General features: G+C 41.5%; 1 protein-coding gene across 11 annotated transcripts in view; it reads right to left on the reverse strand.

The window, feature by feature from the left end:
- Window positions 1-19,548, reverse strand: part of LOC139531982 (sickle tail protein homolog) — a 230,521-nt gene that overhangs the window by 65,289 nt on the left and 145,684 nt on the right. For 9 of the 11 annotated variants that reach the window (XM_071329057.1, XM_071329058.1, XM_071329054.1 and 6 more), the window contains exon 2: window positions 16,468-16,775. In XM_071329057.1, coding sequence (XP_071185158.1) covers window positions 16,468-16,775 — 308 coding nt within the window. Of the gene's footprint in view, window positions 1-11,830; window positions 11,997-16,467; window positions 16,776-19,548 lie in introns of those variants that run through there. The other 2 variants (XM_071329052.1, XM_071329061.1) reach the window with 2 other exon arrangements.

Below are 19,548 nucleotides of genomic sequence, written 5' to 3' on the forward strand. Positions count from 1 at the left end.
CTGCACTGTTAGAAACACAAGCATTTCGCTACACCCGCAATAAGATCTGCTACATTTGTATGTGATAAATAAAATTTGATTTGAACAGACCCAAACCATCTTAAGAGGATGTAGCATTCAAAGACTTGTCATGATAACCTGTCATGATACTGTATTTTGCTTCGTTTTTGCTCTTGAAGCACCTTGAGATTCTATGAAAAGTGCTATAGAAGTTTAATAAATGATTATTATTATTATGTGTCTAATTAATGCTCACTGGGAACCACTCATACCCCTCTACTCTAACCACACCAAATGATCCTCCATCTCCCAGAGGAGAGGTAAAGGGAGGGGTGGGCGGGCAAAAGCGTATGAACAAACACACACAGCAGCACGAACACACACATTCACAGAAACACACTCTTAGTCACACAATGGACATCTCATTAGGTCTCACATTACTTAACCAAATCTATCTTATTGTTTTTATTTCCTGTAATCCCAGTGCGCACACACACACACACCTCCAGCTCTCTCGCTCACACACACACCTGCTGAGAGAGAACCTGTTATCAACAGACAGTCCTTCTCCAGTGACATCTGATACTGATTCTGGTGCTCAGCCAGCATACGATTTATTCCATATGAGAATGGGAAACAAATATGAACTCAAACACAGTGTAAACAAATAACCGTGTTGCTAGAGAGGCTTAGGGAAAACTTATTTCCCTGCAGTGAGGTGCATCGACCGGTTTCACAAGCCATGATTCCAAGGCAACTCTGTACACACCTTTATACAGTATATCAGGGATAGTCAACAGGCGGCAAGCAGGCCAGATCTGGCCCATTTATCAATTTAGGCTGTCCCTTTGATCAATTCTGAATATAAATTAAAATCTGCAAACACAATCCCCACAAAATAAGACGTTTAGTGGCAAAATGTATGATGTATCCTAACACGTACAATCATACAGTGAGAACTATAAAGTTGGCATTAAATCCACTGAGATTTATACTTTTAAATGCACACACAATAGGATCTAGGGCAACTATTAGGAGAAGCACAGCCATCCTGTCTCTCTGTGACTTCTAAGACATCTCAAATCATGTCACATCACAACCACTGTCAAATCCAATACAGGTTTACAGTATATCATCAATGTCATCCATAAAGCATTTTAAAACTAACATCCATGAAAATACCTTCAAGTTTCCAGGAGATTGTCAGTGGTGAAATCATCCTGCGTGCCTTCTCTCTCCTGACTGGGTGTACTTTGAAGTTAGTCAGCCACGCACCTTTGGCCCAAGGTGGAGTCCAGATGTTGGGCGTGGTGCATGCAAGGGCATGCAGGGAGACGGTGGAGGTAGGGGAATGCCCCCCCCCCCCCCCCCAAAAGTAGTGCACTATATAGGGAATAGGGTGCCGGTTAAATATTGAATCCATAGCGGTGAAACTGCCACGTCCGTTTGCGATATTACAAACAAACAAAGACAAACACAGTTTTTCCCCCTCAAACATCATTGCACACGTGCGATAGAACAGCAGAGTATGTACAACCCTTTTTTTTTACCACGATGCTGGATGGTCATTTCCTCAAAATAAAAACAATAACAAATCCGCCTGGGGTGGTGAGTGGTGCTGTTCTGCCCATCACGGATTTCAGTCATGAACAGTCAAAATCATGAAATTGGATGATATTTGGATGAAACCAGATCAAAGTATGATGACTAAAGTATGAAAAAGGACTGTTGCTTCTACATTGATAAAGTTTGATCATAAAGTTATTGGTCCCATTTCCATGTCAAACACTTGGATTCAGGAGGCGGGATTTTTAAGGGTGCCAAAATTTGACTGTAGGGTGTCAGCAAATATAATTAAAAGTTTACACAATTCATCTATGGCAGTGGTTCCCAAACTTTTTATAGTCCCGTACCCCTTTAAACATATAGTCCCGTACCCCTTTAAACATTCTGCTGCGTACCCCCCCTAGCACCAGGGTATGCGCACTCTCAAATAATGTTTTTTGCCATCACTGTAAGCCTGCCACACACCATACGATACATTTATTAAACATAAGAATGAGTGTGAGTTTGTCACAACCCGGCTCGTGGGAAGTGACAAAGACCAGGGCACAAATAATAATAATAATCAATAATTTTGCTCTTTACTTAGCCATCTTTACTTAGCCATCTTACATATAAAACCTTATTTGTTCATCAAAAATTGGGAATAACTCACCACAGGTTAATGAGAAGGGTGTGCTTGAAAGGATGCACATAACTCTGCAATGTGGGGTTGTATTGGAGAGAGTCTCAGTCTTTTCCCACACACAGACTGTGCCTGTATTTAGTTTTCATGCTAGTGAGGGCAGACAATCAGCAGTTGGGTCATCCAAACAACCCAGCATTTTGAAGAATGTACGCCACTGCAAACAGAGCTGTTGTGTCTCATTCTGTAGAATCCTGCTACACATGAAGATTAGCTGAACCAGTCTGATTTAGGGACCGTTTGAAATTCACTGTGGTGGGGGTTGTTCAAACTAGGTGAGGGTTGTCTAACTTAATTTTTTTTGATTTGGATAGAGTTGTGTGTTGTTTTATTGGGCACAGGGGAGGGTAGTGCATTTTTCTCTGGTTTACATTTGCTCTTCTGCAGGTTTTACTATATAATTTCTTCCATACTAGCCAAATCTCCTGCTTGCATGCGCCTCCCCTACTGTATATCAAGGTGCTTTGGTACTTCCCTTATGCACTACGCTTTTCCGCATCCTAACTAACCAGTCTAACTGTCTATCGTGCCCTCTATCCACTATTCATAGTGACAATAGTGTAAGGTGGATAGTTTCTCCATATCTGCAATAGGCTACCTAGCATCATATCACACACAAACAAATTTTCAATATAAGCAGAGAGGCCAGGTCCCTCATTGCGCATCAAAGAACAGTGAAGACATGAGACACGCAGCTCAAAAGGTTCCCCTATTGATCTTGTTTAGGGACAATACAAATGACCCTACGTAGACTAGCCTACAACACCACAATGCAATGAATAATTGCATTATTGTCTTCAAGTGAGTAGAAAATTCTACTCTAGGCTGTAAAATGCAGTGAAAAAGAAAAAACATTTGAATACCGGCGCAAAAGCCCTATGATTTGAATATTTCATTGCATTTGGATCAGTTGTGGGTCTACTCTCGACAGTTTATACACAGCAAGATCGTCAGTGTTCATGTCCTGGTGTAAGCAGGCTGTATCACAACCGGCCGCGATTGGGAGTCCCATAGGGTGGCGCACAATTGGCCCAGCGTTGTCCGGGTTTGGCCGGTATAGGCCGTCATTGTAAATAAGAATTTCTTCTTAACTGCTTGCCTAGTTAAATAAAAAATGTATTGCATACTGTATATTTTATAGAATTATAAATTCTTACATCTACCTGAGCATTGTCTGCAGCCGACTCTGATCGTAGTGTAATAAACAAGGCAGGGAAAGTTAGCTCATCTGTGGTGGTCGGCAAACACTTAACCTTCTGGCCCGTAGCCCTGCGTGACTGAGCCACAAAAGCATGCTGAAATGACAAAGTCGATATCCACGTTTATAAACAGAGGGTCGCTACAGTTATTGTTATTTGTGGTCGTAAACATGAGTTCATTGTATGAGGAGGGAGTCTGCAGCCGACTCTGATCGTAGTGTAATAAACAAGGCAGGGAAAGTTAGCTCATCTGTGGTGGTCGGCAAACACTTAACCTTCTGGCCCGTAGCCCTGCGTGACTGAGCCACAAAAGCATGCTGAAATGACAAAGTCGATATCCACGTTTATAAACAGAGGGTCGCTACAGTTATTGTTATTTGTGGTCGTAAACATGAGTTCATTGTATGAGGAGGGAGGGTGTGCAATTTATTTTACAGTACAAGGGGAAGGTCTTGTGAAAAGATTTTTAACGTTTGGGAGGCGGGTGCATTTTCTTTGCATGTCTGTTGTTGTCTGTCTGGGGGTGTTATCAGGTCTGATCAGGTCTGGTTTTGTCAAAGAGGCTTAACCCCCAGCCCTCGTCGTGTCCCCCCTGTCCCTCAGGATTAAGCCCCGGCGCCAATCTATGGGTCACTTGTCCCCTCATTCGTGGGGTCGCACACCAACAACCTCCAACCCCAGCCCCCCACTTTAACCCCTCTACCCCCTAGGCTGGCAGGTCAACTCATACCTGTCGTTAACCCCCCAAGCCCCTCGGACATCATTTGTTTCAGTCAGAAGAGCCTTTCGGATCTGAAAGTGGCACTTGTGGAGGAGTGGCTGGCGGAGCTGAGCAGAGACCATTAAATGGCCTCAGCTCCCGCCTCCTGTTCCGACAGCCGTCAAAACTGCTGAGAGGGGCTGATTAAAAACAGATGTCTGGACGGATGCCTGCTACACTGATGTGATTGTGTGAATCCAGACACACAGGAATAAGAGCCATGACAAAGTGGCACTTTACGAAAATACCTCAGTATCTCGGTTGGAGGAATGTATTACCTTGTCTCATTTGAAACACAAGCTTTGAAACCTAGGGAGGAAGTCAAAATATACATCCAATATGGTTCCTTTTAAACAGTCCATCGACATATTCATCGATGTTTACTTAACGTCTTCTAATAATAATTTCAGTATCACAATGCACATAGCAGAACGGCATAGTAGACTTGCAATCGTGTAAGACTTCTTGAAGTGGCCTAGATTCCACACCATTACACCACCTCATGTTATTTAACATATAGTACAGAACTATAGTAATATAGTACTATCAACTCTGACAATAAGAATTAATAAATCAAATGAATCACACTGGAACTTCTTTCCTGCATGTGTTCTGAGACAGCATTTCTCGCTCTTTCCGTCTTTCAGTGGATGATCTCAAATTCCAGCCAGAGAGGGAGAGTTGCTTCTCCCTGTGCCACTGTTATCTAGCTGACCTTGGTGTTAAGGAATAACAGTGTAGCTGGGCCACTGTCCTGGGGAGAGAGGTATGCAAGGGATCGGACAAATGTTGCAAACATTGAATAAATTCTCAGACGGAAGGGAGAAGATATACAGTTGAAGCCGGAAGTTTACATACACCTTAGCCAAATACATTTAAACTCAGTTTCCCTGTCTTAGGTCAGTTAGGATCACCACTTTATTTTAAGAATGTGAAATGTCAGAATAATAGTAGAGATAATTATTTATTTCAGCTTATATTTCTTTCATCACATTCCCAGTGGGTCAGACGTTTACGTAAACTCAATTAGTATTTGGTAGCATTGCCTTTAAATTGTTTAACTTGGGTCAAATGTTTCAGGTAGCCTTCCACAAGCTTCTCACAATAAGTTGGGTGAATTTTGGCCCATTCCTCCTGACAGAGCTGGTGTAACTGAGTCAGGTTTGTAGGCCTCCTTGCTCGGAACACACGCTTTTTCAGCTCTGCCCACAAATTTTCTATAGGATTGAGGTCAGGACTTTGTGATGGCCACTCCGATACCTTGACTTTGTTGTCCTTAAGCCATTTTGCCACAACTTTGGAAGTATGCTTGGGGTCATTATCCATTTGGGAGGCCCATTTGCGACCAAGCTTTAACTTCCTGACTGATGTCTTGAGATGTTGCTTCAATATATTCACATAATTTTCCTCCTCATGATGCCATCTGTTTTGTGAAGTGCCCCAGTCCCTGCTGCAGCAAAGCACCCCCACAACATGGTGTTCTTCGGCCTGCAAGCATCCCCCTTTTCCTCCAAACATAACGATGGTCATTATGGCCATTAGTGCTATTTTTGTTTCATCAGACCAGAGGACATTTCTCAAAAAAGTACGATCTTTGTCCCCATGTGCAGTTGCAAACCGTAGTCTGGCTTGTTTATGACTGTTTTGGAGCAGTGGCTTCTTCCTTGCTGAGCGGCCTTTCAGGTTATGTTGATAAAGGACTCGTTTTACTGTGGATATAGATACTTGGCTGATTTCTTTTGATTTTCCCATGATGTCAAGAAAAAAAGGCACTGAGTTTGAAGGTAGGCCTTGAAGTACATCCACAGGTCCAATTGACTCAAATGATACCAATTAGCCTATCAGAAGCTATGACATCATTTTCTGGAATTTTCCAAGCTGTTTAAAGGCACAGTCAACTTAGTGTATGTAAACTTCTGACCCACTGAAATTGTGATACAGTGAATTATAAGTGAAATAATCTGTCTGTAAACAATTGTTTGAAAAATTACTTGTGTCATGCACAAAGTAGATGTCCTAACCAACTTGCCAGAACTATTGTTTGTTAACAAGAAACTTGTGGCGTAGTTGTTAAACGAGTTTTAAAGACTCCACCCTAAGTGTATGTAAACTTCCGACTTCAACTGTACTTGATCTGCTGATATGAGTCACTCAATGAGTTTTATGGATTGTGATTCTGAACGTGACAGCTGATAAACCATGGCTACGGGCTGTATCCAGGAACTCCACGTTGTGTCGTGCTTGAGAACAGCCCTTAGCCGTGGTATATTGGCCATATACCACACCCCCTCGTGCCATATTGCTCAAATAGCACCTGCTCTTTCCATGACATACACTGACCAGGTGAATCCAGGTGAAAGCTATAATCCTTTATTGATGTCACTTGTTAAATCCACTTCAATCAGTGTAGATGAAGGGGAGGAGACCGGTTAAAGAAGGATTTTTAAGAGATAATTGAGACATGGATTTTCTAGGTGTGTCATTCAGGGGGTGAGTGGGCAAGGCAACATTTTGAAGTGCCTTTGAACGGGGTATAGTAGTAGGTGCCAGGCACACCGGTTTGTGTCATAACTGCAACTCAGCTGGGTGTTTCACGCTCAACAGTTTCCCATGTTTCAAGAATGGTCCACCACCCAAAGGACATCCAGCGACACAACTGTTGGAAGCATTGGAGTCAGTGTGGGCCAGCATCCCCGTGGAACGCTTTCGACATCTTCCATCTTCCATCTTCCACGCCCCGTCGAATTGAGGCTGTTCTGAAGGCAGAAGGGGGGTGCAACTCAATATTAGTAAGGTGTTCCTAATGTTTGGTACCCAGTGTATACCAGAGTTGACATGGGTTTGAATCCAACCCATGCCCTTCAGACTCGCTCTTCTAACTTTCCAGTCTTCTCTTCACTGTTTTTTTTTTTTTTTTTAAATGTACAGCTCAATGAACTGCTTTATGGTGTGTAATTCTCAATATATGTATTTTCTTCAGCATTTCCCTTTGTCAAATACTTTTGTATTATATTATGGTAATGACATGTCATTGGCTACTCCAGTAGGCCTAGACGTTGATTACCAAGAGGCTGTCCACAGTGTTCATTTTGCCACTAAAAACACAATCCGTAAGGAATAGAGAGGCTTACTTCCCAATTAGTTCACCATGCAACTGTGTCCAAGTCATTTTGTGTCCACCCTGTAATGTGTCCCCCCGCAACTGCGCCTAAAGCGTTATTCCGAGTCGACGGACGTGGAGACGCGATAGTCCGGCGGCCCATGGTAACATAGCTACAAGGCTCTGAGAACACCGTCCGCACCTCCCCCAAATTCCCAGCCAACGTCTTCCGCGTCTTCTATTCACTTGAATGGGGTGAAGGTTGGAGAAATTGCTTGAGCTGCGCTGAGAATTCGAAAGGTACGAAAGCCAACGGTCCAATATTCTAGAACACTGCTGTGCGTACGCATACATGTTTTGGACTTTGATAGACCCTTAAAAGTAATTTTGTGTCCACCCTGCAATTGTGTCTACCCTGCAACTGTCTGCAAGTAATTTTGTGTCCACTCTGCAACTGTGTTCACCCTGCAACTGCCTGAACCATCCAATGTATCAGGTAGAGTAAAGTGGCCTGGCTGTACACATAGCTGCAGATAGCTGTCCTAACATGGCGGCTGTAATCCCTCACACTGAGAACCAGGCAAGCCATGGCACAGCTCAGCTCCCTCATGGAAGGTGTGTGTGTGTGTCCATGTGTGTGTGTGTGCATGCGAGTGTGTGGGAGGGGAGAGGAGAGGAGGTTTGATCAATCAAGCGCTCCAGTGCGTGCTCATCCAATACCCAGCAGAGAGGACGGGGCCATGGGCAGCTATCTCATCTCCCTTGGGTGATCCAGGTCTTTACAGGCATGATGAGTAGAGGAGGAAATGAAACGTCTCTGGTTTTGTTACGGGTTGAGGGATCAGGGAGTGAGAGAAAGAGAGACTTGGGAGGTAGAAATTGTAAAAGAGCGTGAGTCATTCGGTATGGAGTCATCCACTTCCACTGTGCACAGAGAGATATCATCTTCCCCGACCTCTGTTTAACCTTGAATAAAGCCCTGTGAAACCTCAACTCAAAGTGAGATTACAAAAGTGAGATTACAAAGTGGCTGCTATCTAGCACTGCTGCCACTGTTGTTGTTCTTCCTGTTTTGATAGGGCCAGTGACTGGAAGACGGTGTGAAAACAGTAGCGTGGGAGAGAATGGCCTTGGTGCCTAGGGCTTCTTCTAGTCTGCACTGCTTATCACAACAACATTAACGTTGGGCTAGAGTTATTGACGTGATAGTTGACAGGTGAGAGGGTTCAGTCCACGTTGTTGACAAAATCAAACCTCATTGGAAAGTTCCTTGACGTATGTTTATATTTTAGGTGATATTAGGCCGTGGTTAGCTCAATTTTGGCTTGAGAGCTTGGGACGATAAGGTTCTATCTGCAAAAAGATGATTCTGAGACAATTGGCTTTAAAGTGCCGAACCCTCATTGGTTTGAAATGTGTCAGCTATTTTTTACCTTGTATTCATTTGAACTTAACATGAATTGGTGTATATAGGTAAAGATCAATGAACCTAACAAGGCTATGTCAATAACTACATTTAGACAAAAATAAAGATAGAACCTTATAGTGTAAAAAAAAATTGAAATAACAAAGTTGTGTGCATGACTAATAAGCCAATCCTTCAGTGTCTTCTTTAGTAGCACCTGTTTCAAACCTTTAACAGTAGGCCTAATTGCTGGCAAAAAAACATCTTGCCTCATCTTCCATAACAACAAGCCACTCACACCACTCTTCAAATCAGATCTTCCCATTTGCTCATTAGCATATGTTGACTTTGAACTCCATCCATGAGAAAACTCTGTGAGACAAGCGACGCTAAACAAGACTTTGTGCTCCAAAAGCTCCATACGGTAAAGAACAAATGAACCACGACCCCGGAATGACCCACAACAGTTCCTTGCAAATGTAACAAGTAATGCACTACAACTCTGGGAGACAAAGCAAAGTGTCTTCCATATTGCGCCGTCCTGTTTACATTTTGGATCATGTAACACCAGTGATTCAGTATAAACTGAAATACTAGTAAGTAGAAACAAGCGCACCACACACATTTGTTGACATGTCAAAGCTGTAGCCTACGGAATCAATTTGACAGTTGCACAACCTCAAGATTTTTTTTGCAGAATAAATATTGCAATGGTGTGACATCCAAATTCAACAAGAGTCCACAAATGTAGGCTACACATGGAGATGAGCAAGGTTCTGTTGCAAACGCGATAAAGATAGCCCTAGATATTCGACAGGTCAGGAAATATTTGAATCAAAACAGCCACTGAAATGCACATTGTTCAAACGTGTAATTCAGAATAGAGGTTTAAAAAGAAGAATATAGAGAGATTATGAAATATCCTAGAATTTGCACCAAGGTGAAGTTAGTTTAATATTGGATATTCGGTCTTCTCTCAGCAATAGCTTTTAAACAAAGTGTGCCATGACTATGAAAATGTTATATTCTGAATCAGGGAAGGATGGAGAACAATACACACATCTCCTATTTAGGAATTTTCCCCCTTTTTGGGGGGGGGGGGGTGTTCAATCTTCAATAGGTCTTAAACAAGTGTGCCGTGACTATGAAAATTATATTTAAAAAATGTGGAATAATAGATGTGGACTGTTCTCTATCCAACCTTGATGCAGAATATATAATTCTCATAGTGATGGCAAGCTTGGTTTAAGGACTATTGAAGATTGAAATCCAAATCCGGGGATTAAACTCTGGGATTAATGCTATTTGGAGAACAGCAAAAACAAGCAAAAATGACCCCAGCCATTATTACCTTGGCTGCTGTAGTTTTCATTCACCTCAGTCCATCTACAAACACATAGCCTATTAGTTTTACAATTAGCCGCTGCACATTAACTCACATGAACTCAGCACCAGGATTAAAAACTAAAATTTATACAGAGGGATCGGTTAGCAGAAAAAGTATTTTATAAACAAAATGTAAACAAATACGTTTGCTTTACAGATTGTTTTTGTGTGTGGGGGGGGGGGGGGGGCAGTTGTACAGCTAATTTCCTGAAATTCCACACATTTTGCCATTACTTATGCCCCCTCTGGAGGTCAGGGCCCCTGAGCACGTGCAGTTCATGCCCGGTCGGTAAATCGGCCATGATTACTACATATTTTGATAGCTGGCTAGACTAACTAGACTAATTAACTGACATGGGCAAATTGAGTGACTGTCAGTGAGTGACATATAATAATAAGAAAACTGCTGATGCACTACCAATTTTCGAAATTGCACCTTGCAAATTCTACAATTCTCACTCTCAACAGTAAATTGAGACCCCGACAGAGTTCCTAAAAAAAATTGTTTTTTTATGCATAGCTACGGCCATAGTGTGGATTGATCTCCATCTTAACCTGATTCATATATACTTTTCATAGTCATGGCACGCTTTGTTAAAGAGCTATTGAAGATTGAGATCCAAATCGTTTATTTTAATTCAACAAAAAAAAAAGTGTGGATTGTTCTCCATCCTTACCTGATTCGGAATATATCATTGTTTTATAGTCTTGGCATGCTTTGTTTAAGAGCTAATTTAGATTGAAATCTGAATAAAAACAAATAAAAAATACAAATTGAAAAAAATCGTGTGGATTGTTCGCCATCCTCTTCTGATTTAGAATTGAACATGCTCGTAGTCATGGCATGCTTGGTTCAATGGATGACTGACAGGGGGCACTGTATTGGAACCACCACGCATCAATCTTGGCACTCCTCAGTTGTAAAAAATATTTAGGAAGTTATAGAAAATCATTTAGTTTAGCGTCTGATACATTTATTCTATTACAGACACCTTAATGCATACTTTAAAATGATATAACGTGAGCTAAACATAAAGAAAATAACATTAAAAATATATAACATTTTCTTTCAAGTATTTTATTTTTTTGAGTAATAATGTTGCTGTCCTCACTACATCAACAAATTCCCTTCATTCTAATGGAGGATTGCTCAAACTAGGGAGAGCCAATATGGCCAACAGGTGGCTTGAAAGCCTCTCAATGGCCAATACATAGCATCAGCAATCCGGGGTTTATATACGTCATTGGTTCAATAGCTATTGACGGAGAAAACCGAATATCCAATATAAAACTTATTTTACCTCGATACAACTCGCGCGCCTTTACTGATACCAGTTCAATATCAGCCCGAATTATGACCCTCTAACTTCTCTTGATGTTATTATGAAGGTGTTGGGAAACACCAGTGCAGGACAACATGACTACCGTAGCATGTTATTGCTTTGTTACTCAACTGAAGCGCCAACTTTTTCAGCACCCGATGCCGCCCCCGTTGGAGCACCTGATAGCCCTCCATTGCTTGTCCTGATTCACGTATGCACAGCGGTTCAAATCAAATAACATCATCATGTAACTAACTATTGCAAAATGAGCTCATGCATCTATTCTATCGCAATCGCATACAATGGAAGTTTCAATAAGAATAACATGCATGTTCGAACTGATCTAAGAACTCGAAAATGCATACAAAACATATGAAAGAGAATGAATAACCTACTGTACAATAGCCTACCTTTGATCAAACTGCGGAGAAAGTTTACTCGTGCCTTTGTCAGAATGTGATTATTTGTATTTCCATGCAGAATTCAGATAAGTGGGAAAGAGCCATGCCTTCGGACAATACTATTTTTTCTTGCGTGAGTTCTGGCATTCACCCTTCCACTCCAAAAGACACCTAAATGAAAACGGAGCCCCTCAAGCAGTGACATCACGAGTCTCCATAGCAACTTAAACTCCACCCATTTCAAAACGGAACTTACCTGTGTGACTACCAATATCTCAGACAACACATTTTTGCTTTCCTATTTTAAGTTCAAATACAGGCAATATATACATACATAGCCTATAGGCAACTATGTTGCAGAAATAGGTATTAAGCTATTAGTTTTCTCTCTTTCTCTCTCTGACCCCCTCCCCCCCCACACACACACACACAGCCACTATACCCTAATGTCTTTGTGCCCAGCTCTATTGTTTTGGCTACGAAACCAGGTGACCACTCCCTTTTGTCTCCTCTGAACCAACGCAAACACAAACAGAGGCCAGGTGAACCAAAGGTCTACTGAGATTCTACTGCTCCTTCCCCCATACCTTCTCCTCCTTGCCCTGGTTGCCCTAAGGGTAACACAGCAACCAACATTCTTCATTGTGTAAGGACTCTCAGGCGGTGTCCCAAATGGTACCCTATTCCTTTTGTAGTGCACTACTTTTGACCAGGGCCGGCTCTGGTCAAAAGAGCCGGCTCTGGTCAAAAGTAGTGAACTATATATAGGGAATAGGGTGTCATTTGGGATGCAGGCTCACTTTAACAATCTTTACTCTATACTTAAATCACACTGCTCTTACTGTGTGTGTAAAGAAAGGATTCTTATGATGAATCAATGGTTATTTATTGGTCATTATTATTAAGGAATGGCCAATGTGATAAGCAGCTAGTGGTGGCTAGATTGTGAAATAATGAATGTGAACATCTTAGTCCTGTACTAAAAAGCTATTTAAATTGAGATTTTCCATTGACAATGGTTCTTAGTCCAAGACTAGCTTTAATCTGTGTCCGGGAAACCGGCCCTGTGTGTCCAGATCTAATTCACCTCAAATGAAAAGGAGCCGAATGTTTACCTTTTCTGCACCAGACAAAATAACAAAAACATATAATCTCGGAGCAGTCTAAGGAGAGAAAAATGTGACAACTTGATTTATGGAATGGATTTTAACCTATGGCAAAACAGGGAGAAATAGTTTTGCAATTGGACTGTCACCTGAACCAAATAAGAAAAATACCAAATTACTTAACACTCCAGGGGGCTCTAATTATGTGATTTTTATGCCTGTGAACCTCGTATTTAGAAACATAAAAAAACGTATATTTTTTTCCACATTTCGTTTCTTTTGATTAAAAATCAAGCATACCCTTCCCTCCTCTCAAGGAAGGCTGTTTTTTTAAATCCTGCAATAAAATTTAAATAAACTTAATCATTATTAAAAGATCAAATTTGGGAGCAGCAACACAGTGAGCGGACATTCCATTTTTATCAATGTATGTAGGCTATTGTACATTATTAGCCAGCTCCTGTTATTATTTTGGATGTGAGTAAAAAAAACATCATGTAGGCTATATGCCCATCATAGAACAAGAGATGAGATGATCCAGTGACACGTATTTAAGTTATTTTCCTATAACAATTGCTTGTTTTCCATTTAGTCTGATTAAAGAACAAACCCTTATAGGCTACCCTTGCCCTACTATAACGAAAGCTGGTTCTTCAGCAATGTCACTGGTGGTGCAGCCATCTACTTGATTATAAATGATTCCCTTGAGGTGAAATATTGTATCAGATTAGAGTTACAGGTGTAAGCCACTAGCTAGGTTTCCATCCAATTGGTGCAAGATTTTCATGCAAATATTCTCAAATATTCATAAAGAAAATATGCAAATTTTCTCACCAGTGGTATGTTCCACCAAACTGACTTGTTGCGGATAAAAAGCAGTGTGTGATAACATGGTTCACATAAAAGTTACATGAAAACTTAAGCGAAAAAGTAACGAATAACAATCTAAAGTTCAATGTGTTTCCATCGCATTCTCAACTCTACCAATAGTTTTGTTACAAAAACTGTGGCGTTAAATAGCAAATGTGCTTACTCTGGTCTTGGCACTTGCCTCTAGCCAACAGCTCGCAGATACAGTGCGTGTAGGCTACCTACATGATGAGATCATTATTATGGATAAGAGCAATATTATTTTTATTTGTCAAATGGCGGCCAAGCATCGACCATCATGTCACCAGAATAAGACCCTCAACATTTATTGGAAAGGAGCATCAAGGCCATCACTGTGCACTTTCACCGCCCTGTGAAGTTCATCATTCATAACTTTTTTGATCTGTAGCCTATTAAACTGTATGTTTTCCTGAGTTGTAGTTGGAGAATCACACATCATTGTGTGACTCCAAGTTTACTTCGATATGATGGTTATTATATCACTATTTCAGCATAGATGCATTTCCACCGCCATTTCTCGCATAATACATTTTGCAGACACAAAAAGATTCTACCTACCAAATTTTGTTGTGTTGACATTTGGAAAGCTTACCGACAAATTTGCTGTGTCCATCAGGCCTGTCTTGACATTTTTTATTCAACATGTACTTTACTCGCATTAAAAGGTTGGCTGGAAACCTGGTTCACGAGGCAGATTATAAAAGCCAGTACCACCCCTGGAAACCTTCTGTCACATTTTTACAAAATTCCTTGACAAAAGTAGAGCAGTATGTTGAGTGAATAAAGCCCACAGAGAAATATCTCACATTGTTGTAGAGTGATTCAAGCTCCCATAGACCAAGGAAGTTATAAACTTAAAAGAATGTTGTGATGATGACTGAAGATATGCAGTACCAGTCAAAAGTTTGGGCACACCTACACATTCAATGGTTTATCTTTATTTGTACTATTTTCTACATTGTAGAATGGAATCATGTAGTAACCAAAAAAGTATTAAACAAATCAAAACAGATTTTATATTTGAGATTCTTCAAAGTAGCCACCCTTTGCCTTGATGACAGCTTTGCACACTCTTGGCATTCTCTCAACCAGCTTCATGGGGTAGTCACCTGGAATGCATTTCAATTAACAGGTGTGCCTTCTTAAAAGTTCATTTGTGGAATTTCTTTCCTTCTTAATGCGTTTGATACACTCAGTTGTGTTGTGACAAGCTAGGGGTGGCATACAGAATATAGCCTTATTTGGTAAAATACCAAATCTATATTATGGCAAGAACAGCTCAAATAAGCAAAGAGAAATGACAGTCCATCATTACTTTAAGAAATCAAGGTCAGTCAATCCGGAACATTTAAAGAACTTTGTTTCTTCAAGTGAAGTCGCAAAAACTATTAAGCGCAATGATTCGGCGCATGTGACAAATACAATTTGATTTGTTTTCAATTTGATTTGATGAAACTGGCTTTCATGAGGACCGCCACAGGAAAGGAAGACGCAGAATTACCTCTGCTGCAGAGGATACGTTTAAGTAACAGACACACCTCAACATCAACTGTTCAGAGGAGACTGCGTGAATCAGGCCTTCATGGTCAAATTGCTGCAAAGAAACCACTACTAAAAGACACCAATAATAAGAAGAGACTTGCTTGGGCCAAGAAACACGAGCAATGAACATTAGACCGGTGGAAATCTGTCCTTTGGTCTGATGAGTCCAAATTAGAGATTTTTGGTTCCAACCACTGTGTGTCATTGTGAGACGCAGTTGGTGAACGGATGATCTCTGCATGTGTGGTTCCACCGTAAAGCATGGAGGAGGTGTGATGGTGATTTGTTGGTGACAATGGCAATGATTTATTTAGAATTCAAGGCACACTTAACCAGCATGGCTACCACAACATTCTGCAGTGATACACCATCCCATCTGGTTTGTGCTTAGTGGGACTATCATTTGTTTTTCAACAGGACAATGACCCAATACACCTCCAGGCTGTGTAAGGGCTATTTGACCAAGAAGAAGAGTGATGGAGTGCCGCATCAGATTACCTGGCCTCCACAATCACCCAACCTCAACCGAATTGAGATAGGTTGCGATGAGTTGGACCGCAGAGTGAAGGAAAAGCAGCCAACAAGTGCTCAGTAAATATGGGAACTCCTTCAAGACCGTTGGAAAAGCATTCCAGGTGAAGCTAGTTGAGAGAATGCCCAGAGTGTGCAAAGCTGTCAACAAGGCAAAGGGTGGCTACTTTGAAGAATCTAAAATATATTTGGATTTGTTTAACCATTTTTTGGTTACTACATGATTCCATATGTGTTATTTCATAGTTTTGATGTCTTCACGATTACTCAACAATGTAGGACATAGTAAAAGAAAAACCCTTGAATGAGTAGGTGTGTCCAAACATTTGACTGGTACTGTACAGTATGATGATATTGTGACATGATGCTTGAAGAGGCCATGTTGTCCACTGTCTCAAGGATAAGAAAAATGACACAATACATCCAAGGTGAAAGGACAGTGAAAGACTGACAGGAAAGGTAGGAGGGGAGGGTGTGCTAGAATAGCAGTAGGTCGGATTCAAACCACTAGACCAGCCCAAACCAGTAGACCATGTAAGTAAAAAATATGTAATGAAGTTGTCCACCGTCACTAACCTGTTCGTCACTAACCTGTTCCCTGAGCCTCTCCTGGTGGCCCATGATGGCCGAGGCATGGTGAGGGTACTTCTGCTTCAGGTGCTCCAGGAAGGCTTCCCTCTTTTTGTCCATGTCTGAGGGCTGCATGGCCAGGATCTCTTGTGAGCTGCGCGCCCCCCCTAACGTGTGCCTGCGGGGGACGGTGCGGCTGCCGTTGCCTTTGGGGTCCTGGGCCCGGGTGGGGGTCCCATTCGGGGGACCCTGCCTGCTGCTCAGCTGCTCAGAGTCCTCAGGGGAGGTCACCTTCAGGTTGCTTTTGGTTTGCTCTGGAGAGAGAGGGAAAGGGTGTGGGTGAATATACAGGTACAGGATCACTATTCCATTGGTGTGTGTGCAGGGTTTTTCCTTGCACAAAATGGGGCTTTAGGTGGAGGGTGTGGTGGTGGGCGGGGTAGTGGGCGTTTTTACATGTATGGCCCGCCCAAGAATTTACTACACAGGAAAAACACAGTGTGTGTGTCCTTAGGTGCACAGTCAAACACATGACTATAAAACTATAGTCTGAGTCAGAGACCTAACCACAAACACCAGTGGACCAGCCAGACTGGGAAAGATCCAGGCTCCGTGCTCTAACTTAATTACTACATAATCATAATGACATTTTCCAAACCAAAAGGGAAAGAGACCAGGGAAAAGGGAATGGGTGCAGATACACACAACCTGTAAAAAACTTTATCAGGAGACTACTGAATGATCCCACTGTAGCCATTGAGACATTATGGCTATTATGAAATGGCAGTCTAGACATAAAACAATGCATCTACAGATCAGACCTGGGTTCAAATACTATTTGAAACCATGTAAAATGCTTTATCTGGGCTTGATTGAGCTTGCCTGGGGCAATGGAACCAATAGAATAGTTTCAAAATGGCAAACCCCACCCATTTGGCACTCCAGGCAGGCTAAAGTAAACGCTAAAAGTATTTAAAATATTTGAAGTCGTATTTGAACCCAGGTTTGCCAGAGATACTGGAGCTAAATCGATAAACCTACTGCCTTTGGTAAAACCTACACACCTACTGTATCTAAACCATGGACTGGATGATGTGCTCTATTCGAGTTTAAACTCTGCCCCATGACATCACAGGGTATTCTCCGATGTCATTTATCTATTGTGCAGGTTATTTGACTGATTCTGGTATTTTTACTGTAAGGAAAAGTACCCCTAAAGTAAACCCTCGGGCGATACTTTCAAAATGAACCTGAACGGACATGCATTGACGTAAACAAGGGAGAGCAGTGATCTCGTTTGGTATACTCAGTTCTATTTCCGATTCTCCAACTGAAAAGAGCATCAGTTCTCTCCTGAATGATAGTTCCCAAAAAATAGTAGCTTGGTAGGCATCCAGGAAAACCATGAGAGGCATTGTGATGTTACCTAATCATTTATCTGAGAGAATGTTCTATACATTTAGCCAAAGGAAAACACCTTTGCATGAAGCATCATCAAATCATAAAGTGGGATATTGATTTTCCAGGATAGGAAGCATCCTTATAACAATTCAGTACTGCAGACTAGTCCCAAATAGCACCCTATTCCCTAGATAGTGCACTACCCTGGTCAAAAGTAGTGCACTATAAAGGGAATAGGATGGCATTTAGGATGCAGAGCCCACCTAATCACACATTGTTTATCTCAGTGATCTGAACTTCAGATTGAATATGACAAAAATAACATCAGTGATGAAAACATTAAACTGAAGCAGCTGTTCACTTTAAACTCTCCTCACTTTCAAAAGCCTGGGCAAACGTTCAAAATATGTCTGGGAGACAGGGAACGTTATCCAGAGAATCTGTTTATATATACAGACGGTTGGGAAATGGCATCCTCACAGTGAACAGAAGTCGCTGACTGAAGCCATTCGTAACGTCAAAGTCAGTGTTTTCAGGAGGAAATGGCATTGCTTCCATTAACATCCTTTAGGATGTTTTAATAACTTATTCACGGCAGCCATCTTGACTTGGAATAACATCATTGTCTCGACTGTCAACTTTGATACAACATGAAATTACAGCAAAAACAGAAACTGTATGTCTAATGAAAAACAAATATTGAAACTCCATTCAACTCCATTATAACAAATTCATTTATACTTTTACCTACCCATTACAGTATATCGACATGATCTTCAATCTTAAGATACTAAAGGGAGAATGAGAAGCATTTCCTTCCGTTCAACAGTCTTTCATCTTGTCATAAATCAATCACCTGGGACTGAGCCTAAACACTACAAATCAATGGGGGAAACATTTTGGCTCAGGCTGGGCAGTGGGTTGCGTCCCAAATGGTACCATATATATATATATATATATATATATATACCCTTTCTAGTGCACTACTTTTGAATACTACTTCACTACTTTTTATAGTGTACTATATAGGATGCCATTTGGGACGCATCCAGTGCGCTTCTGACAGTCAGAGGCTTGCGGTGAGACTGAAAGCTATCCCATGGATCCGCGTGCTGACACATACTCTTTTACCCCGAGCTGCAATTCTTCCAGGCTGTTGGTTCTGCGTAGGGCTGGGGCATGAAGCACAGGTGAGGAGGAGGAGAGGAAGAGAGGAGCGGTGGAGTGTGAAAACACAGGGAGAGAGTAATAAAGCAGGTCTGATCTGTTGGCTTGTTTCTCTAGACGGCAGGTACAGTCATAATGTGTACCTTTCAAAGGCTAATGGTGAAAAATAAGGGTCTGTCTATGGCTAGGGATGTTATTTCAGGATTTGTCTCTCTCTAGGTCAAAGCACAGCAGAGGAGATTATAAAGTGGGCATTTCAACAGATGGTTTTCACTGCTTCAGTTTAAAAGGAGAAACCTGGGATTGGTACATCAACGAAATAAAGTGTCAAGGCATTGTTGAATCCCAGGTTGCCCCTTTAAGTGGAAAAGTTGACCTTCATTTTCAATGAGGAAATTCTTAGACAGCATTGTAAAGTGGTGCTTGATCGGCTTAATGTGAATACAAGCAAAACCATTATTTTCTGTACATCTGTTCATAGAGACTTGAGACGGGAGATACTTCAGGCTTTACAATGGG

Source organism: Salvelinus alpinus, chromosome 10 (assembly GCF_045679555.1).
Source record: "Salvelinus alpinus chromosome 10, SLU_Salpinus.1, whole genome shotgun sequence".
Classification (NCBI taxonomy): Eukaryota; Metazoa; Chordata; class Actinopteri; order Salmoniformes; family Salmonidae; genus Salvelinus; species Salvelinus alpinus.